This window comes from Lotus japonicus, chromosome 3, assembly GCF_012489685.1.
Source record: "Lotus japonicus ecotype B-129 chromosome 3, LjGifu_v1.2".
In the NCBI taxonomy this organism is placed as follows: domain Eukaryota; kingdom Viridiplantae; phylum Streptophyta; class Magnoliopsida; order Fabales; family Fabaceae; genus Lotus; species Lotus japonicus.
In genome coordinates this window covers 28,293,450-28,319,330 of record NC_080043.1, presented here as the reverse complement: position 1 = coordinate 28,319,330, position 25,881 = coordinate 28,293,450, and the positions used below count along the sequence as shown (strand labels likewise).

Below are 25,881 nucleotides of genomic sequence, written 5' to 3'. Positions count from 1 at the left end.
TAGAGAGAGAATTTCATATGAGGGTGATTTTGGAAAGTTTTTTTAGAAAGCTACAAATTATTGCTCTTAACTAATTTTAACAATTTTTCTTAATCCTAAAGAAATGGTTAAAAGTGACTTATAATAGGGGACGGAGGAAGTATATTTTAGTGTATAATTTCTTTTATGTTTAGCCACAATGATATATAAGGTCTGGATCCGTCCCTGCTATGTCTTCGTGATTTGGGTAACCGCATTGATAATGTTAGGAGACGGTGTTATTTCCTGGTAAATGCTAACATACCATCTCATAGAAGCTTATATGGCATGCCACATAATTTTAATTGTATAAGAAAAATTATTCATTTAAAATTAAAATTACAAAAATTCCTAATTCCTAATCATTTTGCTAATTTCACACATTCATCATCTTACCCAGAAATTCATCTAAATGTTCTCCACTTCAGGGCCACCGATCCACCCCTCTTCCTTCCACGCTCCCACTCACTTCCTCCTAGTTCCCACCCCTCTTCCTTCCACGCTCCCACTCACTTCCTCCTAGTTCCCACGCTGCAGTCACCTTCACCCCTCATCCTAGTTCCCATGTCTGATTCACTTGTCGCGTTTTCAAACACCAATAGGTGAAAAAGAACAAGGGCTCCTTCATTCTAGTCCTTGTGCTCTTTGTATCTCTGTCATACTCTACAACCGCCTTAGCATAAACAACACTAGTTAAACCCCAAACTCCATTACAAACTAATTTCTGGGTTAAAGTTTTTGGGTTTGAAATTCTTGTTTGTGAGGATCGTTGTTGTTATTACTGAGGGATCATGAGCGGGTAAGTTTTTGGTTGTAGTTGTGTTTTGTTTGTGGTGTTTCTATGTTTGAGGGTTTCAAGGAAGAGATTAGTATTGTGACTTGAGTGGTTGCTCTAAGGCAATGAGGACAAAACTGGTGGGTGACCGTTACCAAGCCCCAATGTATAGAGTCTGCCACACCATTTACAGTTTGTTTTTCTTCAACTAGACTGTTATGGCAAAAAAGTATCCATTCCTAGTAAAAACTATGTGCACATAGAAAACATTGCAATAGTTATATACCTATTTCAAACCAAACATAAAATAAAGTTCTAAAATTTGATTTTTTTTTTCCTTTTAAATAAATCCCTCAACAAAACAGGCACCTTGTGATTCATGATTAATCAGGCCTGCAGCATTCAGGTCAAGTATCATTGTAATCGGCAGATGGAGATTCCTATTAACATTGGACTTCCAAATGGTATAGTTAATTCACATCCAAACAGATACAACAACTAGGTGAAAAATGTACCAAAATTGAAAGGGACCAAAAGAGAAATCAAAGATTTTTAGGGACACTCAATCTTGCTCTTGTGGAGTTGCACCATTTGTTGACTCCACAGGCTCAGCTTCAGCCCCCTTCTTACCTGCGCAAACAACAAAGTATTTCTCAAGATTCCATGAATAACATATTTAAGTCGGCATATAAATTATGCACTAGGCAAAACAGGATTGAAATCTCCATTCCCCAAACTGTCACATTCCCAGTCTCGCCAATAACAATGACATGTCAATTAAAAATCATGGGGCAAGATTTCATGTGGCCATTTGGGGACAGAAGATTTTGATCCGGTTAATACAAGGCATGATGGCATAGCATAAATAGTCAAAGGACCAAGAGTGCTTCCACAAGGGCATGAATGAAAAGAGCATGCTAGATTCAGGTTTCAGGCCTACCTTTCTTCTTCTTTCCACCACCTTTCTTCTTCGTCTTTGTGCCCAGTGCTAGCCAGGCCTTAATCTCAGGATCTTCAACTGTTTTTGTAGGCTGCAATTCCTGGAGTGGATGTGATGTGATACGATCTGATCCATTTGGCATTAGCAAGACCGTGAATTTGATGTGTGCAACGTAATCACCTGAAAAATAACCAATAATTTGAGTCATGAAAGTGCTCACACAAGTATGATAATGGGGATCTAATGATGTCACTCGCAAAACACATTAATACAATATTACCAGGCTTTTCATGCAGAACAGGATAAGGCTGTAGGAGCTCATGATTCACACATTCGACCAAACCCAGACGAGCTCTCTTCTCTTCCAAAGCCCTATAATTTAAAGTGTAACAAAGAGACTCCAATTTCAGACTGTCTAGTTTGAATATCATAATATAAACATGCCTGTGATCAAGTTACCTAGCAGAAAATGGCATAATAGGGAACTTCTGGTTTATTTCGCTGAAAATGAACCTAGATGCTTTCATCTTCAAGTGATAGCTCTTGTCAACAGCCCTCTTATAAATAGTAGTCTGCTTCTCATCCAACAGCTTAGGCTGCAAATGATAGAAATTTTACTTAATAATTGTTCAGAAGCCGCCATGCTGATAAATATGTATATATATATATATATATATATATATATATATATACATATATTAAAATAACTAAATTACCTTGCCTTCCCCAGTGCTTGCTACAATATCAATTGCATAAACTTCATTCTCCTCAAACTCGGCATCATCAACCCTCGTGTCTGGATTAGATGCACTTAGCACAACCTTATTCCCATCAATCACAAACTGCTTCATTTGGTGGCTAAGAACACCCTCAACAATCTTAGAATCATAGGCAGCAGCAACCTTCTGAATTGCATCAGTTACATCTTTGTTCTGTCAAGTGTAAAAATAACAACATTAATAAAAAAAGTTGTTGCCACCTACTAAGTTACATGACTACAACAAAAAAAGTTAATTAGCTTTCCAACACCCAAATAATAATTTCATCTAAGACTGTTGCAATAAAAAATTTATGTGAACAGGGAATACCACGATAAAAACAATACATGCACTGACCACTCTATGTCTACTATGCAGCAAAGGATAAGTCAATCATGTGTATTAAATAGAACATTATCATAGGTTACTATGTTGCCTACGATAGACAAACAGAAAATATATAAATCAGCATAAATATGAAACTAAATTTCCAGTCAATATCAATGCCATCACTAGAGTCTTAATACATATTCTGTATCAGATTCCCCATTAAATTGAAAAAAAAAATGATTATCTTCTCCATACAAAGATTTATACAAATTCATTGAATAATGTACTATGTTGGCCACAATAGAAAACTGTACTCATTACAAAATCAGCACAATCATGAAACTATAGTTTAAGCCGAATATTGGTTTAGGCAACAGGGAAAAGAGGAAACCAATATAGAATTGATAACCTGGCAAAGTTTCCATTTCTATAAATTATCCACCTAGACATTAGACAACAGTGATTTAAATTTTGAATTATATTGGTTGTAATAGACATGACAAGTGTAATGGTTATAAAATAAGCACAAAATTAAACTAAACTTCCACCCAGTACTAGGCTAGGCATCAAGGAGAAGAGGAAAATTAATATGGTAAATATAGTCTCAGCAAAGTTGCAATTAACAGCTTTCACATACACTGATTATTCCAGATATATGTTTATAGAACTCAAGTTGTTAAAGTTAAACTTCAAAGATATACGGAACCTACTAAGATGTCATACGTTTACATTTACGCATTTATTCTCTATACAAGGAATAATACAAATTCATTGAAAAGTACTATGTTGGCCACAATAGACAATTGTACTCTGACTACGAAATCAGCACGATCATGGTACTAACATTTAGGCAACAGATAACTGGCGGAAACCAATATGAAATCAATAACCTGGCAAAGTTGCCATTTCTAGATTGCATTTTGCAAGATAAATAGCACAATCAGTACACTATGTTGGCCACAACAGATAACTGTCCTGACTATGAAATCAGCACAATCATGATACTATTACTTAAGCCAAGTCTTAATTTAGGCAACAGGGAAAAGAGGAAACAAATATTGAATTCATAACCTGGCAAAGTTGCCATTTCTAGATTGCATTTTGAAAGATAAATAGCACACTCATTCAATAGTACACTGTGTTGGCCACAATAGACAACTGTCCTGACTATGAATTCAGCACAATCATGATACTACTGTTTAAGCCAAATTTTAGTTTAGGCAACAGGGAAAAGAGGAAACCAATATGTAATTGATAGCCTAGCAAAGTTGCCATTTCTAGATTGCATTTTGCAAGATAAATTGCATGACCTACCAAAGTAACTATGACATAAGCTTCACTGGACAAATGTTCTTAGCTTTTCGAAAGTGTTTCATCGTATAGGATTAAGAGTTGTAACAAAAAGATTGAGTTTGCTGGCAGACACTAAATAGTACAGTTCATGTTGATGGAGTATGAAACAAAAACAAATGAATTAGTGTTTAAGGTAACTGAAAATGCAAAGTTAAAAATGTATTCCAATGCCAACAAACTTATTCTATATCACAGAAACAATTCCAATCAATCTACTGAGAAGTAACAATGTAATCCTCACTGCACTCTGCAACTGAAACTAAATAAAAACCTATTGAATTGCTAATAACAAGCAGGGAAAGTATGTCCCTTATGAATTTCAAATCCACTGCAATATAGCAAGGCCCTCTACAAGAGTTTTATTTACAACAACTAAAGATATCACATTAAGAAGGACGATGTTGACTGTATTGTTTTCCATGTAAACTGCCCTTGCATGTTATTTAAGAGTTGTTCAGGTATATAGGATAGAAGATAACTGATTATCCATCAGTGTAACTATGACCAAAATAGGCTTCATCGGTGTTCATATGACATCTTCATCATATGGAGATCAGTTTATCAAAACTGTAAAGATATGTCAAAGAGGTAGCAGGAAACTGGAAATAAAAAAGAGACATCCTATAATTATTTTTTCTACAATTTCAGCCAAAAGTGAAAGGAACTGAAGTGAAATAACCATTCATAATAGAAAGCATTCCATAAGAGAAATAGCACCCAACTGGCATGAATTAAAACTGATTAGATTAAGAAATAGAAAACATGGATAATAAGATAAGGAAGAAAATATTTTAGCAGAGAGGGAGATCTCTATCAGTGTAACTATGACAATAAAGCTTCACTGGAGAATATCCTGAGCTGAAGATAGTTTTCATCATTTAGAGATCGAAGTGCACAAGAGGATCACTGTATGCAGTATATACGAAGCAACCCAATAAAAATTGGCAGGAAGAAAGAAACAAAGAGAATTCCGGCATATGTCACATATTAAGTTACTACAGAGAAAAGGAAAAAATGGAAAACATGAATGTTATTAAGGTAAGAAACAAAATAATTTAGGAGAGGGAGATCTCTCAGTGTAACTATGACATTAAAGCTTCACTGGAGAATGTCCTGAGCTGAAGATAGTTTTCATCATTTAGAGACCAAAGTGAACAAGGAAAATAGAGGATCACTATAGGCAGTATATAGGAAGCAACCCAATGAAATTGGGCAGGAAGAAAGAAACAAAGGGAATCCTGCAGATGTCAGTAACTAAAGAAATTCAACAGAGAAAAGGAAAAAATAGAAAACATGGATGTTAAGATAAGAAACAAAATAATTTGGCAGAGGTAGATCTCTATCAGTGTAACTATGACAATAAAGCTTCACTGGAGATTATCCTGAGCTGAAGATAGTTTTCATCATTTAGAGACCAAAGAGAACAAGAGAGAGGATCACTATAAGCAGTATTTAGTAAGCAACAAAATGAAATTTGGTAGGAAGAAAGAAACAAAGGGAATTCCTACAGATGTCACATAATAAAATCGCGAGAAGCCAAAAATCGCAGTGTTGTAGTGTTGTTAATCGCGGAAAATCACGAGAAGCCAAAAATCCGCTAATTCTTATAGCAGATAGCGTCGCGGCCAAATAGCGGAAGCTAAAGGCTTAAAATAAGTAAAAAAAATTGTACAAAGAAACAGCGTGTCACAAGCTGTATGTGCAAATAAAAATCAACTGCATAAAAATAAAAATAAAAATGAAACGCATAAAATGGTCATTCTTAACTCAAAAATGTGAGACATTCAAGGCAAAGGTTGTAGGTTGAAGAAGGTTGTAGGTTGCAGCTTTTCATCGAGAAAAAAAAGAATAAGATCGCAGAGGTTGTAGGTTGAAGAAGAATAAAACAGGGTGTTCCATTAAATTGATCAAAAACACCAAAAAAAACCCTTTAAAAGTTTGACCTGATGTTCAAAACTGGGGGAATTAGGGTTTTCCCTCGGTTGAGTAGGGTTTTTATCACACAGGCCCCAGGGAGTGAAACGCAGCGTTTAATTGAACATAACAAAAACCCCAAAATGCCCTTTAAAAGTTTAACCTAATGTTCAAATCTGGGGGCAATTTGGGGTTTTTCCTTTGAAGATTGGGGTTTTTCCTCCTTTCTTCCTCGCGCCACTCGAGACGCGATGCCGCAATTGCGTCTGCTATGGCCTCCAGCATCATGGCCAACCACCGGTCCGCCACGCTACGCCGCTATTGCGCCGCAATAACGCCCTATTGACAAGCGATATTGACAACTCTAGCTGAAACTCACCATAAAATCGTCGGGGAAGCAACTCAGAGTTGCCGAGATGATGGGGAGAAGGTCCAACATGAGAGGAAGCAAGAAGGCAGAACAGAAGAGGTTTCTCACTTGTACGTAAGTAACATAAAAACCCGGAACAAACACACCCTAAAAAGCATGTGTTCCCTCTCACTTCCCCTGTTTCCGCTATCTACATGCTATTGCGCTTGCGGCCGTCATCACGTTTATCGCATTTGCCCTGACGTCGCAGTCGCGGCAAAGCAAGAATCTGCTGCTCTATAGCAGTGTCGCAGCGCTATAGCCGCTATATCGTTACCCTTATCAAAGGTACAAGTATGCATCAACGAAATGCAAGTAAAAACGCAAATAAACAAATCAATTAGCAACTGAAGCCAACCACGTTATCAGTCATCACACAAACTGAAGCACAAAAAAAAGATCTAAGTCATAGAATCAACCTAAAGATGCAAGAAAACAGATTACAAGTGAAAATCCAAATCATCTATAGGAAGAAACTTCTTACATTCTTTCCTGGCCTTACAAGCCTCAAGGCCACTTCAGCAGCAGTGTTTGCTGCCGCAATGACATCAGCTGCCCGTCCTGTAACTGGCCCTTCTTGAACAAGGTGAGTGTGAGCCACAGCCGCAATGAACCCATCAATATGACAAGCCATATCACTGTAACCAACCAAATACACCATTACCATCTGATGACCAATAACAGCCAGAAAAAAATGTAGTGTTCATTCTTCCATTAATTATCACAAAACATGCTTTGAAAACATAGTCTTACATTTTCAGCAGATCACCTTCTTCCAACACTGTTTCATCACTGGCGAGCGGAGAGAAGTGACAAACAGTGTTGTTGATAGATAAGCATGTTGGAAAGGCAACACCTCTCTCAATCTTCTTCTTCACATTCTTGTACATGTTACCAGTTTGCCTTTATTAAAAAACACACCACACCCCATAAGCTAAAACCACAAAAAAACACAGAGATTTATACAAGTCTATAAAAACACCAAAATAACTTGTAAAAGATAATAACATAGACTGGAATATCATTAAGTAGTATAATCCTTACTCTCTAATATATGAATCCCCTTTCTCGCAAATGTCCACAACCTTGGCCTTCGGTTTACATTCCGAAATAACTAACTGCAAAGCCTCTGTTCAATTTTCAAAAAAAAAAACCAAAGAGAAAATGGCATTATTTATCACTACAAAAGCACTCTAAAATCAAATTAAACAGTGAGCTTTAATCAGAACCCATCAGAAACAAAAAACCATGTAGAATTTGAGACAAGAGAGGAAATGGAACACACTGTTAACAATCTCTGCGGCGCTCTTGTATTTAGTGACAACTTCAGGAGAGGTAAGATCCAACTCCTTCTCCTCCCTTTCATCGTCCGACATGGTAGCTCCGCCAAATGAACCCCCTGTGACTTCTGATTCTGAAAACACCCCACAAGAAATGGAAACCAAAAATCAAAACTTTATCCAAATGGGTATCGGATTATAGCATCAAAAACCGGAAAAAAAAATTGAAGACTTATTGGGTATCAGATTATAGCATCAAAAACCGGAAAAATGAAGCTTGTATAGAGCTTTGAGGAGCTGAATCTTCTACAGGCGTTGCTCACCTTGCAAGGTTCGATTGAGTGCGGAAGAATCAGTGAATGAATGAGAAGGTTAAGGGGAAAGTTGCAACAACAGAGAGTGTAAAAACGGTGCTGGTGTTGCTCAGTAGCGGTGGCGCTAATTAGGGTTATCAGTTTATATAGGACTTTTCTGGGTTGTAGGGTTTTTGCTTTCTTACCCACACACAATGTTACAGCATAAATTATTCAATCAAGTTTTCATTTTATCAATCAATACTAATTAATACATTAAAGTTAAACTATAGTTACTCATAGGATGCAGAGCCTTAAGTGGAAGGTTTCAACCTTTAGGAGACAAATATTTGGCTTTCAACAAAGTTTTATTGGAAATTAGAAGCGATTTAGTTTTTCGACCATAAGTATTTGGTATCTGAGTCAATTTTGATCCGATAACATTTATATTTTTAGTGCGATCGGCTCTTTTAATAGATTTTTCTATACAAAATACTTCAATGTGAGAATATGAGATATTATTAGAGATTTTGAATAATGTTATTAATTGCGGATGATGGGTTATCGCGTCAAGCCAAAATCATGTTATACATGGCAAATAATGACAGAATATGATGGAATATAACGAAAATAGCGGTCATAAAGCGGGATATCGGTCATGGTGGAAAGCCAAAAAACCGCCATGACAGATATTTGATAACACTGGTTTTGAAACATGTAAGGTACATTTACTCACTTTTATATACTCACTACTACTTCCACAATAAGTGTAGAATTCGTGAGAATATTATCTACACAACAAAACACAATGGACAGACAATGAGAACGTAATTTCAAGTATGCAACAATCAGTCAAAAAGAGATAAAGATGCAACTGAGTTAGAACGAGAAGAAGAAAATAAAGTGTGATGTGAGTATACAATTCATAGATGACAAAATTATAATGCGGATATTAGGTTTAGGTGATGAGGTTCTTTGTTTTTCTATTAAAAAATTGTTTTAGCAACTTTTAATTAAGTTTAGAAATATTACATATAAAATATTTTTGTGTCGCCCAAAAGCATGATGCTCGATAGCGAGAATTGAAATCTGATAAATTATAATTGTTCAAACCTTTGAGGCATGGTCACTTAACCAAGACCTTGCAATTTCATGGAATACTTTTATTTGGTGGATATCTAGATATTTTACGAGATTAAAAAACTTCTTTCAATGTGAACTAGATCATAGACCTACTGAGAATAAGTTTTTTTTTCTCATGATAGAACTTGAGAAGAAGATAAGAGAGTTGTACTCCCTCCGGTCCTATTTATAAGCATGAAAGAGAAGAAAAATCTTGGTCCTTTTTATAAGAACCAAATGAAAGTTTGAGCTATATTAATTATTTTTTTCCAATGATGCCCTTATTAATTCTAACTTGTAAAATGTGTCTCATTAATTATTCTCTCTCTTTCTCACTTTCCAACACTAATAACAAAGGGTAATTTTGGAAGTTTATTTTAATTCAAGACAAATTTAATGCATTTTATCTAGTTTAACTACATTTCTTAAACTATGTGAATTTTTTTTTTGTTGCTTATAAATAGGAGGGAGTATGATTTATGATGTATTGATAGTGAAATGAGTTGCTCCTTTTATATAAAAATAATATCTTAATATATAAGTCACATCGAGATATCACGAAACATTGTTGTCACCCAAAAATGCTAACGGACCATCCTCATGGAAACAATGGCTAACGCTATAGGTCTAATATCATGAATGACCTGGATATTAGGAATGAAACAATTTAGACATTAATTGTATAGAGGCAAAAAAATAGAAATGGCTCTATACTGATTAAATGTGTAATATGTATAAGAGGAAGAATCTCATTCAAATATATGTGCACTTTTGTACTCTAAGACTGAAAGAGAGTAACATTATGACCTAACTCAGTTTTTAGGTTCGATGTGTGAATATGTCCCTTTTTTTTCAAATGTTAGAATAGGATCACATGTTATGTTCACTAAGATAATCACGTGAAAATAAAAGTCTTTCTCAAATATATACACGTGTTTTATTTTTAAGAATAATCTAACATGTTACAAATTATGATCTTTCGATATATATTGATTTTCATATAAATTGACGCTTTATGAAGTTCACGTGACATGCCCGATGATTTTTAATTACTTTGGGTTTAAAATGTGTGCATTACGAATAAAATTTCTGACGTGTTTAATGAAGTTGACATGACATGTCACGTAATTTTTAATTAAATTATTATAGTAATATTAATATTTTAAAATTAAAATTACAAAAATTCCTAATCCTTTTGCTGAAAAATGAGTTCCTCTTGACGCTTTACTAGGGAAGGTGGAAACGGCAGCCTGTCACAAGAAGAAAGTGATCAACTAAGGAGCAACACTTTCAGGGCAAAGGTCGTAGGAGGGTAGTCCCCTCCTCCAAAGCAGAAAATTGTCTCCTACAAGGACATTTGTGTAGGGGTGAATGATAGTGGGAACCTGGATGAGGAAGATGAAGCTCTTGAGGATTGCTTTGGCTCAGAGTCAGAGGAGAGCAACTGCTGGTCAAAAGAGGAAGAGAGTCCAAAGGGTCACTAAAAGAAGGCACACAACCCTTTTTATGTTCTGTGATTGAGATTACCCGAGGGGAAAGAAGGGAAGCTTGTAAGCAGTGGGAAAAAGCCATTTTCGTCAAAATCCTTAGGAAATCAGGCTTAAGTTGTTGCAATCTAGGCTCTCGAGACTCTAGCAGATTGATGGGGAGCTAGAGGTGATGGACCTTGAGTGTGACTTCGTCGTCATTCGCTTCACGAATTGGGAGGACTGAAGTACGGTCTTTGACGACGACCCTTAGGTGATTATGGGTCACTATTTGGTCATCTAGAGTGAAGTCGGAGTTAATTCCAACAGAAGGGGAGGTGAACAGGGTCTTAGTGTGGATCCGGATTCCGAAACTACCGATGGAGTACTATGAGAAGATTTTACTTTGTAAGATTGCAAAGGGGATTGAGAAATTGATTAAGATTGGTGCTCACACTCTGAAGGAGGGGGCTCGTCCAATAGGGGCCTCTGAATATGCCGAGAGAGTGAGGAGTGAGGTTTGCAAGATTGTGAAGTTGATCTTCGGAATACTCATATGTCTAAGTCTGAGATGAATGAACTGGAGTACATATGAGGGCCTGATCCTAATTTGTTTCCAATGCAGTTGTTTTGGGCATAAAGGGACCAATGTCCCCATGTTAAAGTACCGAATTAGTCACCCCATAATGGAAGCCAACTTCTAGGAGGAGAGGAGCAAGAAGCCGCTTCGCAAGATGGCACAACCACCGGTTGAAAATCCGCTTCTCGTTTTCAATGCCGACATATGGCATCAACCTTAAGAAGACTTGCCATATAAAATTGAATATGGAGGGATTTAATGAGGTAATTATTGTGCATAAAGGGGCTCGAGATTCAGGTGAGAAACATGGCAATGGTGGTGACATGAGTAACGCCCTGAATGAGGAGACGTTCAGAATGGTAGACAACACAATGAATAGCATAACATTGCCAATGATGAGGCACCTGAGATTGATGAGCATTTAAAGAGGAATATTCTCATGAGGGTTACAGCTGAAACAAGGATGGAATTCCAAATTGATGGGGCTGACGTGGAAGGGAGTTATGATGGCTTTAATGATGCAATCAACCAAGTCATCATTGGAGGCACAAATTTTGGGCCGACAAAGTGAGCGAGGCTCATTTCTAATGCCGACTCGAAGCCAAAGGCTACTGGTCAACGTCAAAATTTAAATTGGAAGCGATTAGCCATGCTAAGGGGTACGACACAAGGTATAAATACCTTTAATACAAATTTAATTCTCTCAACTCTCAGCAGGGCCGGCCCAACACAAAATGAGGCCTAAAGCGAACTTTAAACTGATGCATTTTTATTTAAAAAAATAATTACGTTCAATTTTTGTCATTTAAAATTTATTTTTCGAGCTTTTTTAGATGCAAAATCATTTATTAAATTTTCATAATCAATTTGATTTAACATGTCTTTTTCAATTGATAACAAAGCTAATCCATTTAATCTTTGTTGAGACATAATTGATCTAAGATAAGATTTTATTAATTTTAATTTTGAAAAACTTCTTTCCGCTGACTCAACGATTACAAGAATTGTCAACATTATTCTACAAACAATAAAAGCATTTGGAAAAGAATCAAGTTTAATAATATAATTAAGTATGTCAATTGGAGTATCATTTTCAACTAGTATGATTTCTCTTAAAATTTTCAATTCTGAAAATAAGTCTAATCCATCAATATCAGAATTTTCATTGTGTTTTAATGAATGTTCAAGGTTAAGACAAGATTTTTTTAAACTATCAATTTCTAAAGACTTTAACTTCTTAATACTAAATAGAAAACCATAAATATCTTGATATATTTTAAATTGTTCAAATCTACTTTGAAATGAAGTAATTGCTTGATCTACTATGTACAAAAAGTAGTCAGATTTAAATGATTCTTCAGGAGATTTTAGAACTTCATTATCAGCAATTTCATCAAATTGTTTTTTTCTACGAATAATATGTTTTTCACGAAATTTGGGTTCTATATCCATTTCAATAGCAATTTCTTTAGCAGAAATTATGGCAGTTTCAAATCCATCTTCCCTATATTTTTTAAAATAAGAAATAAGTCCTTTCAATTGCTCTATAGCAACATCAATACACATATCTTTTGATTGCAAATTTTTACTAATTGAGTTTACCGCAAACAAAATCTCATACCAAATAGTCATACCTAACAAAAATTCAAAATTTTCAAGCTCATAAGTTGCCAAACATTCAGCTTCACTCTTTATTTTAGTTTCATCACTAACTTTGGCTAATTTCAATAAAGCATCCCTTACTTGTGACGTTTAAAATCTTAAAGCTTTTACACTTTCAATTCGACTTTCCCAACGTGTCTGTGACAATGATTTAAGAGTTAGGCTAGGAATATGATCTTGTAGAATTTTCCATCTTTTGGTAGAAGAAGAAAATATTGTATATATACGTTGCACTACTCCAAAAAATGATGTAGCTTTAGAACAACAATTAGCCATATCACAAAGTACCAAGTTTAGACTATGACAACCACATGGTGTATAAAATGATCTAGGATTAATGTCTAAAAACCTTTTTTGAACTCCTTGATGTTTTCCTTTCATATTAGATCCATTGTCATAACTTTGTCCTCTTAAGTTACTAATATCAAGTCCAATAGTATTTAGTTCATTCATAAAAACATCAAAAAGACCTTTGCCAGTTGTATCATCTACTATTAAAAATTCTAAAAAATATTCATTTACTTGTATTGGGGTTGAAGAAAAATCCACAAACCTTAATATGATAGACATTTGCTCTTTATGACTTACATCAGGAGTACAATCAAGTATGATTGAAAAATACTTTGCATTAACAACTTTTGTTATAATTTTTGTTTTAATCTCATTTGCAAGCAAATTTATTAATTCATTTTGTATTCTATGTCCAAGATAATGGTTATGAATTTCATTATCTTTTACACGACGAATGTGTTCTTTCATTACGGGATCAAATTCTGCAATCATTTCAATTAGACTTAAAAAAATTCCATTATTTTCTTGGTAAATATTTTCGTTTGTTCCACGAAAGGCTAAGTTATTTTTTCCAAGAGTTTTAACAACTGCAATGATTCTAAACAACACATTTCTCCAATGTTATTTTTCTATATTAATTTTTTCTTGAACATGTTTGTCAATTGTTTTATTTTTCAATAATCTTATTTCTAATTCAATCCATGAACTCATATTAATAATGTGCTCACTGCTTTTCTCATGATCTTTCAACTTAGAACTGATATTTCTCCAATCCCGACTACCTTCATTTGCTAATTTACTAGTACTAGTAAGAGTATTAAATAATTTACAACAAAAGCAAAATACTTTATCTAAATCTTGAGAATAAATCAACCATCTTCTTTCAAGCTTTTCTCCGTTGGGCAATTTTTGAAAGTAAAATGATGGAGAAAAGTGTCTAGCAAATTCATCCTTAGGAAAATCAATATCAATAACTTTAGTAGGACCATTGGTTACTAGAAAATCTGTCAAATTTGTATCAATATTTGTCCATTGACTCGGGTCATATATATTTTTAGAATTGGATTGTTCTAATACTTCTTCTATATCTTCATTGTGAGTTTGCAAATCAATGCAATCTTGTTCATTAATCAATACTTCTCTATTTTCACTTTCATTTGTGCCTATAGTATTATCTTGCTCTAAAACAAAGACATCATCTCTATTTTCATTTGAAGTGACTTGTTCATTAACCATTTCTTCTTCCATATTTTCATTTGCACTTTCATTCGTGCCTATAGTATTACCTTGCTCTAAAACAAAGACATCATCTCTATTTTCATTTGAAGTGACTTGTTCATTAACCATTTCTTCTTCCATATTTTCATTTGCGCCTATATTGTTCACTTGTTCATTCAATGAGCTACCACTTGTATTTTCAAATTTACTTTTTTTAACAAATTTATCTAAAGCCCCTTTTTGTGACCAAAGCTTCAAGTCTTTTCTTTTTTTTTCAGTTTTGAATAAGTTTTGAATAACCTGATTCAAATTTTCTAGTTGACATTTATATATTTCAAAATAAAAAAAACTAAAATAAATTGTTCAACTAAATCAATTAGTATGCTAAATCAATTAGGGAAAGAACTAGAAAAATAAAACCTGGTGTTGAGAACCAAAAGTGCAATTGCAAAACTAGCCGCAAGAGATTACCAGCAAGCTGAGCAGAAAACAACAAGGGCAAGTATCCCGCAGAATCAAACCAAAAGGGGTGTCATTTGAAGAATCAAACTGCAACAAGAACCAATAATTTTTTTTTGAAAGAGAAATTATATAGAGATAAAAAAAGGTCTTGGAAATAAAGAAACTTTCCCAAGTTAAAGTACAGCCACAACAAAGTAACCAAGATACAAGAACAAAGGAAAAAAAAACAATAAACTAAATAAGCCAGAAACACAAAAAGGACCAAGCGAAGGATGAAAAGAGACAATAGTAAGCAAGAAAAAAGGGAACCAATAGGCAATAGCAGTAGCAATAGGACAAATCAAAACAAAGTCAGGTTATATATTTTCTTCCTCCCACACGAACAATCATAAAAATCAACAGTAAAATAAAAATAAGCAATTTAGTACTACTACTTACGTCTTACGGTTCTTATTGTTTGACAAATGAGAGACAAAGATTGAAGACTTAAGAGAATATTTTTGAGAGACTGAGAGAGAATGGCAGGGAAGGTAGAGAACGAGATTAGGATTTGAGTCTCAATTAAGAATGAAAGGTGAAAAGGTGGAAAAGAAAGGTTACATGAAAAGTTGTACTAAACTGAACTATTTCCAAGTTGAGAGAAAATGAAAAGTCAAAGAATGAATGGTGAAGAAAAAGAATAGGTAAGGTCAATTAACTGTCAATTAAGTTTGCTAATTTCTAGTAATTATCAATTATGTTTTTTGAGAAAAATTAGGGAAGAAACAACTAACATATAACAGTGAGTAACAAAAGTTTTTTTTTTTGAGGCTTTGTTTACAAAAATATGAGGCCTTTTTTTACTTTAATTTTTTTTTGGAGGCCTAAAGCCCTTGCTTGGGTCGCTTGACCCTTGGGCCAGCCCTGACTCTCAGGAGAGACATAAGGCCTGTTTGTTTGCAGTTTTTAAAAACTGAAAACTTGTTTGATACGACTTATTTTCAAAAACTGTTTTTGAAAACCGTTCTTATTTTCAGTTTTTAAAACTAAAAAACAAAACAGCTTTTTAAAAACTATTTCTAAAAATTGTTTTAAAAACTAAAAACTAAAACTGCAATCAAACAGGCTCATATTCTCCCACATCCTATGCATATGTCGATTATCCAGGGCGTAGAATTCCCAGCGCACAGAGTACTTCTCGTTCCTCCGGAATGTACCATAGGGAGGGTTGCAGGGATAAAGAAAAAAGTTTATCTCCTACGTTCCCAAAGAGTTCTCAGTAACTTATGTTTCTTTATTTATCTTGTTTTAATGATGAACACAATGTGTTGGAATATTAGGGGTGCTGCTACTAAAGGAGTTCCCCTCCTTCTCAAGGATATGATTTTTAGACACTATCTTAGACGTGTTGTTATGTTTGAGACTCAAGTCAGCTGGTCTAGGGTTCATAATATCATAAAAAAAATGGGGTTTGATAAGTATTTTGTTGTGTAGGTCGTGGGTTTCTCGGGTGGCATCTAGGTCTTGAGGAACAATTAGGAAGTAGAAGTGTAGGTCTTGGAGTCTCACTTTTAGTTCGTTCATGCCCATATTACGCCGAAGCGAAGCCATGGTACCTTTCTAGCGACTTTTGTCTATGGTAGCTCGAATTTGGTCTCGAGGAATGTCCTTTGGGACAATATTAGAAGGATTTATGTCGGTGGTGCTTGGTGATTTTAATGCATACCTTCTAGCCTTGGAGAAAAAGGGAGGGGCACGACCAAATATTTCTCTATGAAAAAATTTAGGGACTTCATGCAGGTTTGCTCAATGATTGATATTAACTTCCAAGGCCCGCCTTTACTTAGGAGTGGTGGCGAGTTAGGGAGCGGCTAGATAGAGTTGTCTTTAAGTCTTCCTGGTTGAACCCTTTTTTTGAGCCACAATTGAAGTTGGATCATATGTCCATTCTCTTGTCTCATGGGCAGATCTCGGATGTTGATCTATCCAATTCGCTTTTGACTGAGTTATTCGGTATCTTAACTGGTCATCGTTGAGAGCGACTCCTTAGAAGCAATTCGCTTGGTCTCCTCTCTACAAGCTCGAAACCACCCTTATGCTGATATTATTGACCAGATTGCTCAGGGTGTTGCTTTCCATGGGGGTGTCTTATTCACCTTTACTAATAGGGAGTGTAACACATTTGCCAATTGGTTCGCTAGTGCAACCTTATCTCTCCTTCTTGGGAAGCATGTCTTTTCTTCTCCCTAGTTCTTTTTTTAGGCTTTGGCCCGCCATGTAAAAAAAAATCTATCCTATTAATTCATCAACAACTTCTCCACTCCAGGGCCACTGATTCAACCCTCTTCCTCCCTCCTACACTCCCATGCTCTAAATCACTCCCAAGGGCTCCCACATTGCACACACTCCTTTACTCTTGTTTGCTCCAATCCACTCCCTCCTAACATTGTGCACACTCCTTTACCCTTGTTTGTTCCCATACTGGACTCTTTTGATTCCCTCAACCTCGTCCTTGTTCTCTTTGCCAATACCCTACGGCTTTCCATTACAAACTAATTTCAAGATTGAGCTTTCAAGATTAGAGGTTTTAGGGTTTGGGATTCTTGTGTGAGGAACATGATTGCCATTGTTGAGGACATATAGTTCTGGGTTGGAGTTGTGTTTAGGAACTGGGATTTATGGGTTTGAGGGCACGGGTGCTTTGATGATTTCATAGAGTATTCAAATCATGGTGATGAAACCATGAGGCGGATGAAGCCCGCTGCTTCTGATGGGTGAAATAACACAAAACGACATGGCCGGGTGGTGAGGTGTTTGAAAGTGCTGCAGGGTTAGGTTCAGAGCCTAGAGAAAGAGCGCCCATTGTTCATCAATTAGTATCCATGGCTCCTATATACCAGTCTAAAATTATGGGTACATACAAAACATTAGCTTCACTAACCTCAAGGTAAATAGTTATACCTATTTCAAACGAGACATTAAATAAAGTTCTAAAATTTGTTTTTTTTTTCCTATTAAATAAATCCCTCAACAAAGCAGGCATTTGTGATTCATGATTAATCAGGCCTGCAGCATTCAAGACAGGTAGCGCTGGAATCAGCAGATGGAGATTCCTATTAACATTGGACGTCCAAATGGTATACTTAATTCACATTCAAACAGATACAACTAGGTGAAAAATGTACCAAAATTGAAAGGGACCAAAAGAGAAATCAAAGATTTTTTTTTGAGACACTCAATCTTGCTCTTGTGGAGTGGCACCATTTGTTGCCTCCACAGGCTCAGCTTCAGCCCCCTTCTTACCTGCAAACAACCAAGCAATTCTTGAGCCTCCATGAATAATATATTTAAATCACCACATAAACGATGCAGTTGATGCAAAAGGCAACACAGGATTGAAATCTTCATTCCCCAAACTGTCTCACCAATAACATTTTGACATGTCAATTAAAAGCCATTCCTCTACTTTAAAATTGACAATGCAAGATTTCATTGGTGGAACAAAATTGAGATCATTTAGGGACAGAAAATCTGGATAAATAAATAAAAGGCATGATGGCATAGCATAAATAGTCCACGGCCCAAGAGTGCTTCGACAGGACATGAATGAATAGATCATGCTAGATTCAGGTTTCAGGCCTACCTTTCTTCTTCTTTCCACCACCTTTCTTCTTTGACTTGGTGCCCAATGCTAGCCAGGCCTTAATTTCAGGATCTTCAACTGTTTTAGTGGTCTGCAATTCCTGGAGTGGATGAGATGTGATACGGTCTGATCCGTTGGGCATTAGCAAGACTGTAAATTTGATGTGTGCAACGTAATCACCTGAGAAATAACCAATAATGTAAGTCATACAAGGGCTCACACAAGTATGATAATGGGGATCTAATAATTTTACTAGCGAAATACATTAATACAAAATTACCAGGCTTTTCATGCAGAACAGGGTAAGGCTGAAGGAGCTCATGATTCACACATTCCACCAAACCCAGGCGAGCTCTCTTCTCTTCCAAAGCCCTATAATGAAAGAGTTCATTTGTCGTAACAAAGAGATTCAAAGCTCAGACAGTAGAGTTTGAATATCATAATATAAACATGCCAGCGATCAAAATACCTAGCAGAGAATGGCATGATAGGGAACTTTTGGTTAATTTCACTGAAAATGAACCTAGATGCTTTCATCTTCAAGTGATAGCTCTTGTCAACAGCCCTCTTATAGATAGTAGTCTGCTTTTCATCCAACAGCTTAGGCTGCAAATGATAGAAATTTTACTTAACAATGGTTCAGAAGCCGCCATATTGATAAATATATATATATATATATATATATATATATACACACACACATATTAAAACAAATTACCTTGCCTTCCCCAGTGCTCGTTACAATATCAATTGCATAAACTTCATTCTCCTCAAACTCGGCATCATCAACCCTCGTGTCTGGATTCGATACACTTAGCACAACCTTATTCCCATCAATCACAAACTGCTTCATTTGGTGGCTAAGAACACCCTCAACAATCTTACAATCATAGGCAGCAGCAACCTTCTGAATTGCATCAGTTACGTCCTTGTTCTGTCAAATATAAAAATAACAACATTAATAAAAAAAATTGTTGCCACCTATTAAGTTACATGACTACAAAAAAAAACAGTTAATTAGCTTTGCAACACCCAAATAATAATCTCATCTAAAACTGTTGCAATAAATTTTGTTAAAACAAGGAATAACACAATAAAAGCAAAACATGCACTAACCATTCAACTACTATGATGCAGCAAAGAATAAATAACTTCTAAATCACATTTTGCAAGATAAATAGCACAATCATTCAATAGTACACTATGTTGGCCACAATAGATAACTGTACTGACACTGTGAAATCAGCACAATCATGGTACTATTACATAAGCCAAATCTCTTTAGGCAACAGGGAAAAGAGGATAACAATATGCAATTGATAACCTGGCAAAGTTGCCATTTCTAAATCACATTTTCTAAGATAAATAGCACAATTATTCAATATTATACTATGTTGGCCACAATAGATAACTGTACTGACACTGAGATCAGCACAATCATGGTACCATTACTTAAGCCAAATCATTTTAGGCAACAGGGAAAAGAGGATAACAATATAGAATTGATAACCTGGCAAAGTTGCCATTTCTAAATCACATTTTACAAGATAAATAGCACAATCATTCAATATTATACTATGTTGGCCACAATAAATAACGTCCTGACACTGTGAGATCAGCACAATCATGGTACTATTACATAAGCCAAATCTCTTTAGGCAACAGGGAAAAGAGGATAACAATATGGCATTGATAACCTGGCAAAGTTGCCATTTCTAAATCACATTTTGCAAGATAAATAACACAATCATTCAATATTATACTATGTTGGCCACAATAAATAACTCTACCGACACTGTGAGATCAGCACAATCATGGTATTATTACTTAAGCCAAATCATTTTAGGCAACAGGGAAAAGAGGATAACAATATAGAATTGATAACCTGGCAAAGTTGCCATTTCTAAATCACATCACATTTTACAAGTTAAATAGCACAATCATTCAATAGTATACTATGTTGGCCACAATAGATAACTGTACTGACACTGCAATCAGCACAACAATGGTACTATTACTTAAGCCAAATCTCTTTAGGCAACAGGGAAAAGAGGATAACAATATGGAATTGATAACCTGGCAAAGTTGCCATTTCTAAATCACATTAATTAAGTACTGTACTGACACTGAAATCAGCACAATCATGGTACTATTATTTAAGCAAAATCTTAGTTTTGGCAACAGGGAGAAGAAGAGGAAACCAATGGCATGACCTGCCCGAGTAACAATGGCATAAGCTTCACTGGACAATGTCCTTAGCTTTTCGTAAGCGTTTCATCATATAGGCAACATTGGTGTTCATCCATAGCCTATGATGTCTTCATCATATGGAGATCAGTTCATCAAAATTGTAAAGATAAGTCAAAGAGGTAGCGGGAAAATGGAAATAAAAATGAGATATATCCTATAATTATTTTTCATACAATTTCAAAAAAAAGTGAAAGGAACTCAAAAGTAAAATAACCATGCATAACAGAAAGCATTCCATAAGAGAAATAGAACCCAACTGGCATGAATTAAAACTGATTAGAGTAAGAAATAGAAAACATGGATAATAAGATAAGAAACAAAATATTTTAGCAGAGTGAGAGATCTCTATCAGTGTAACTATGACAATAAAGCTTCACTGGAGATTATCCTGGGCTGAAGTTAGTTTTCATCATTTAGAGATCAAAAGTGCACAAGAGGATCACTGTAGGCAGTATATACAAAGCAACCTAATGAAATTTGGCAGGAAGAAAGAAACAAAGGGAATTCCTGCAGATGTCACATTAAGTAACTACAGAAATACAACAGAGAACAGGAAAAAAAAAAAAACATGAATGTTATTAATTAAGGTAAGAAACAAAATATTTTTGGAGAGGGAGATCTCTATCAGTGTAACTATGACAATAAAGCTTCACTGGAGATTATCCTGAGCTGAAGATAGTTTTCATCATTTAGAGACCAAAGTGAAGAAGGAAAAGGATTACTATAGGCAGAATATACGAAGCAACCAGTACAATTTCACAGGAAGAAAGAAACAAAGCGAATTCCTGCAGATGTAACATATTAAGAAACGAAAGCAATTCAACGGAGAAGAGGAAAATATAGAAAACATGAATGTTTAGATGAGAAACAAAATATTTTAGCAGAGAGGAAGATCTCTATCAGTGTAACTATGACAATAATGCTTCACTGGAGATTATCCTGAGCTGAATATAGTTTTCATCATTTAGAGACCAAAGTGAACAAGGAAGAAAGAGGATAACTATAGGCAGTATATAGTAAGCAACCCAATGAAATTTGGCAGAAAGAAAGAAATGAAGGAAATTCCTGCAGATGTCACACATTAAGGAACTACATAAATTCAACAGAGAAAAGGAAAAAGTAGAAAACATGGATGTTAAGATAAAAAAAATATATTTTAGAAGAGAGGGAGATCTCTATCAGTGTAACTATGACAATAAAGCATCACTGGAGATTATCCTGAGCTGAAGATAGTTTTCATCATTTAGAGACCAAAGTGAACAAGGAAGATAGAGGATAACTATAGTCAGTATATAGTAAGCAACCCAATGAAATTTGGCAGAAAGAAAGAAATGAAGGAAATTTCTGCAGATGTCGCATATTAAGGGACTACAGAAATTCAACAGAGAAAAGGAAAAAGTAGAAAACATGGATGTTAAGATAAAAAACAAAATATTTTAGGAGAGGGAGATCTCTATCAGTGTAACTATGACAACAAAGCTTCACGGGAGGTTATCCTGAGCTGAAAATAGTTTTCATCATTTAGAGACCAAAGTGAACAAGGAAGATAAAGGACCACTATAGGCAGTATATAGTAGGCAACCCAATGAAAATTGGCAGAAAGTAAGAAATTATGGGAATTTCTGCAGATGTCAAATATTAAGTAACTACAGAAATTCAACAGAGAAAAGGAAAATACCAAAAGAAAAAGAGTAACTCAGCACACAACTTCATACAGGCAATAAGTACATTAGTTCGGCAAAGAACACCAGGTATCCAGTAAGAATACATAACATGATATCAAGTCAAAGACAGAAGAGGAGACCTTAAGTGTTTAAAAGACGAAACTCACTGAAACTTTTCACATTAATGCCATTTTCAAAACTAGGATGATTCACCGTTAGAGTTGTTTCACGTATTAAATCCATACCTAGACCATGTATACATGGATATTGATACCCATATCAAAGCTACAAGTATGTATCAACGAAATGCAAGTAAACACGCAAATAAACCAATCAACTAGCTCTTTTTGGAAAAAAAATGGATCCACTATGGTGAGAAATCGAACCATGTTATCATTCATCACACACACTGAAGCCAAATATAAGATCAATGTCATAGAATCAACCTAAAGGTACACAAAAAAAGATTACAAGTGAAAGTCCAAAACAACTAAAGTCATACAAAAGCAGATACAGGAAGAAACTTCTTACATTCTTCCCAGGCCTTATAAGCCTCAAGGCCACTTCAGCAGCAGTGTTTGCTGCCGCAATGACATCAGCGGCCCGTCCTGTAACTGGCCCTTCCTGAACAAGGTGAGTGTGCGCGACGGCAGCAATGAACCCATCAATATGACAAGCCATATCACTGTAAACAACCAAATACACCATTACTATCTGATGACCAATAACAGCCAGAAAAAATGTAATGACCATACTGTCACTATTTATCACAAAAAACACGCTTCGAAAAAAGTCTTACATTTTCAGCAGATCACCTTCTTCCAACACTGTTTCATCGCTGGCCAGCGGAGAGAAGTGACAAACAGTGTTGTTAATAGATAAGCATGTTGGGAAGGCAACACCTCTCTCAATCTTCTTCTTCACATTCTTGTACATGCTACCAGTTTGCCTATATTAAAAAACACACCACACCCCATAAGCTAAAACCACAAACAAACAAAATAGAACAGAGATTATACAAGCCTATAAAAACCAACTGAGGCATGATTAAGTAGTATAAGGCTTACTCTCTAATATATGAATCCCCTTTCTCACAAATGTCCACAACCTTCGCCTTCGGTTTACATTCCGAAATAACTAACTGCAAAGCCTCTGTTTAATTTTCAAAACACCACACAGAAAATGGCATTATTTATCATTTGTACCCATCAAAATCAAATTTGTAAAACCAATGAGAAAAACCACTAAAAAATCAAATTAAACAGTGAGCTTCAATCAAAACCCATCAAAATCAAATTAGTAAAACCAATGTGTTCAAAAACAAAAACCCATATAGAATTTGAGACAAGAGAGGAAATGGAACACACTGTTAACGATCTCTGCGGCGCTCTTGTATTTGGTGACAACTTCAGGAGAGGTAAGATCCAACTCCTTCTCCTCCCTCTCATCGTCCGACATGGTAGCTCCGCCAAATGAACCCCCTGTGACTTCTGATTCTGAAAACACCCCACAAGAAATGGAAACCAAAAATCAAAACTTAATCCAAATGGGTATCTGAACATGGCATCAAAAACCGAAAAAAAAAAATGAAACTCATATAGAGCTTTCAGGAACTGAATCTCCTTAAAGCGTTACTCACCTTGAAGGGTTGGATTGAGTGCGGAAGAATCAGCGAAGGAATGAGAATTGAGAAGGTGAAGGGGAGAGTTGCAGCAACAGAGAGAGTGAAAACGGTGCTGGTGTGGCTGGTGCAGTTGCGGTGCCGCTAATTAGGGTTATCGGTTTATATAGGACTTTTCCAGGGTTTTTGCTTTCTTACCGTTTATGGCTACTAAGCAGGCAAACCCTTAGCCCACACACAATGTCACAAAAGAAATTATTCAATTAGTTAGTTTTTCATTTCTTATCAAGAAAAAAAAAGGCTAGTTTTTCATTACATTTAACTATGGTTACTCTTGTTGTTTAGTTTGATTCGCAGGTGGCTATTCGGCCGATTTCAGAGGATGTGGATACGATGCATCAGTACTAGTACTGTGTGTTGTTGTTGGAGATGAAAGTCGTTGTTTGTCTTTCTCGGTAGGTTGTGTTATTCGGCTTATTTTAGAGGATGTAGATACGATGCATCAGTACTGTGTGTTGTTGTTGTTGGAGGTGAAAGCCCCTGTTCGTTTGCTTGCCCACATTCATCGTGAAAAGGCAACGTTGTTGCAAATGCTCTTACAAGGATTGGTATTCAGAGCTCTTTTGAGAAAGTGGTTCTGTCCTCTCCATCTTTGGGTTTGTTAGAATTGATTGCTAATGATGTCTTAGGGGTTCCTTCTGCGAGGTTTTAGGCTTTTCTTGCTTTTTAGCTTATGTACCAAAATAAAACTATCGTTACTCAATGAATGCAGAGCATTGGTTAAAAGTGTTTCTTTAAATCCTTTAGTCAAAGGTTTCAATCTTTAGGAGCCGAGACAAATATTTTCCTTTCAACAAACTTATTTTAGAATTGCAAAAACAATTTAATTTTTGGAGCACAAGTATCTGTCACATGAGTCAATCCAATAACGCTCACATGACAGTGGGACTGGATATGAGACTTTGTTTTTTATATTAAATACGAGACATTGATTGAGGTTTTGAAACATAAACGAGGTACATTTGCTCACTTTTAGATACACACCACAATTTCCATTGCGTTCAGCATAGGTGTAAAATTCGTGAGAGCCCACTATTTCTGCAACATAATATATTGAACAGTCAATGAGAACTTCATATGAAGTGTGCAACGATGGGTTACAAGTAGATAAATATGCAACTGAGTTAGAATGAGAAGAAGATAAAGTGTGATGTAAGCAAACCAATCGTAGATAGTAAAGTTATAATGTGGATGTTAGGTTTAGGTGATGAAGTTCTCTGTTTCTTAATTCAAAAAATTCAATTTTAAATTTTTTATTTTATTTTAGAACTTTGTGGCCCAAAAGCATGATGCTTGGTACTGTGTCGATTTTTGCTCCGACGTCGTTTCCTTTGAGGGATTCTTTCAAATCTCCATGATTTCTCCATTTCTCCTTCCCCTTTCCTTCAAATCTCAATAGTTCGGAGAAAGAGAACATTGATTGGAGTTTCTTGATTTCTTTCCTCCATTTCTTCTTCTCTATTCTTCGTTTCTTCTTCCCATTCTCCTTTTACGAGTTTCTTTTCACCATTTGTTCTTCCCCTTATTTTAGAGATTTTTTTTGTTGGGTTTCTTTTCTTCATTTGTTCTTCCCCTTCTCCTTTTATGAAGTTCTGGGTCTCTCTACTTTTATTGTTGGATGAGCACAAAAAGGTTGAGGGTTAGGAGATTGGGTTTTAGGTTGGGAAATGGAGGAGGGAGTGCACATGAAAGAGAGAAAGGACTCAAAGGAGGAAGAAAAGGAAGGAGAAAAGCAGAGACTAAAGGTTCTTGGGGTTTTTTTCCAGGTTTGATTGTCGGTAGTTGGAGAGATG

General features: G+C 35.6%; 2 protein-coding genes across 4 annotated transcripts; both read right to left on the bottom strand.

Moving 5' to 3' along the window:
- Nucleotides 1–1,096: 1,096 nt before the first annotated feature.
- On the bottom strand, nt 1,097–24,186 carry LOC130748832 (ERBB-3 BINDING PROTEIN 1). 3 transcript variants are annotated; one of them, XM_057602078.1, is made up of 11 exons: nt 24,047–24,186; nt 23,887–23,903; nt 7,783–7,882; nt 7,542–7,626; nt 7,251–7,400; nt 6,982–7,135; nt 2,450–2,665; nt 2,193–2,329; nt 2,014–2,105; nt 1,734–1,913; nt 1,097–1,423 (listed from the first exon to the last, which is right to left on the bottom strand). In XM_057602078.1, exons 3-11 carry the CDS (start codon nt 7,871–7,873, stop codon nt 1,356–1,358), a joined length of 1,173 nt encoding a protein of 390 aa, XP_057458061.1. In that variant the 5' UTR covers nt 7,874–7,882; nt 23,887–23,903; nt 24,047–24,186; the 3' UTR covers nt 1,097–1,355. The 3 variants fall into 3 exon arrangements, with proteins under 3 accessions (XP_057458061.1, XP_057458060.1, XP_057458059.1); XM_057602077.1 differs by lacking the exons at nt 23,887–23,903; nt 24,047–24,186 and adding an exon at nt 8,041–8,273 and having other exon boundaries at nt 7,783–7,911; XM_057602076.1 differs by lacking the exons at nt 23,887–23,903; nt 24,047–24,186 and adding an exon at nt 8,101–8,273 and having other exon boundaries at nt 7,783–7,911.
- On the bottom strand, nt 17,834–23,897 carry LOC130748831 (ERBB-3 BINDING PROTEIN 1-like). The gene is made up of 9 exons (XM_057602075.1): nt 23,775–23,897; nt 23,475–23,559; nt 23,207–23,356; nt 22,939–23,092; nt 19,212–19,427; nt 18,963–19,099; nt 18,774–18,865; nt 18,494–18,673; nt 17,834–18,153 (listed from the first exon to the last, which is right to left on the bottom strand). Exons 1-9 carry the CDS (start codon nt 23,863–23,865, stop codon nt 18,086–18,088), a joined length of 1,173 nt encoding a protein of 390 aa, XP_057458058.1. The 5' UTR covers nt 23,866–23,897; the 3' UTR covers nt 17,834–18,085.
- Nucleotides 24,187–25,881: the final 1,695 nt, after the last annotated feature.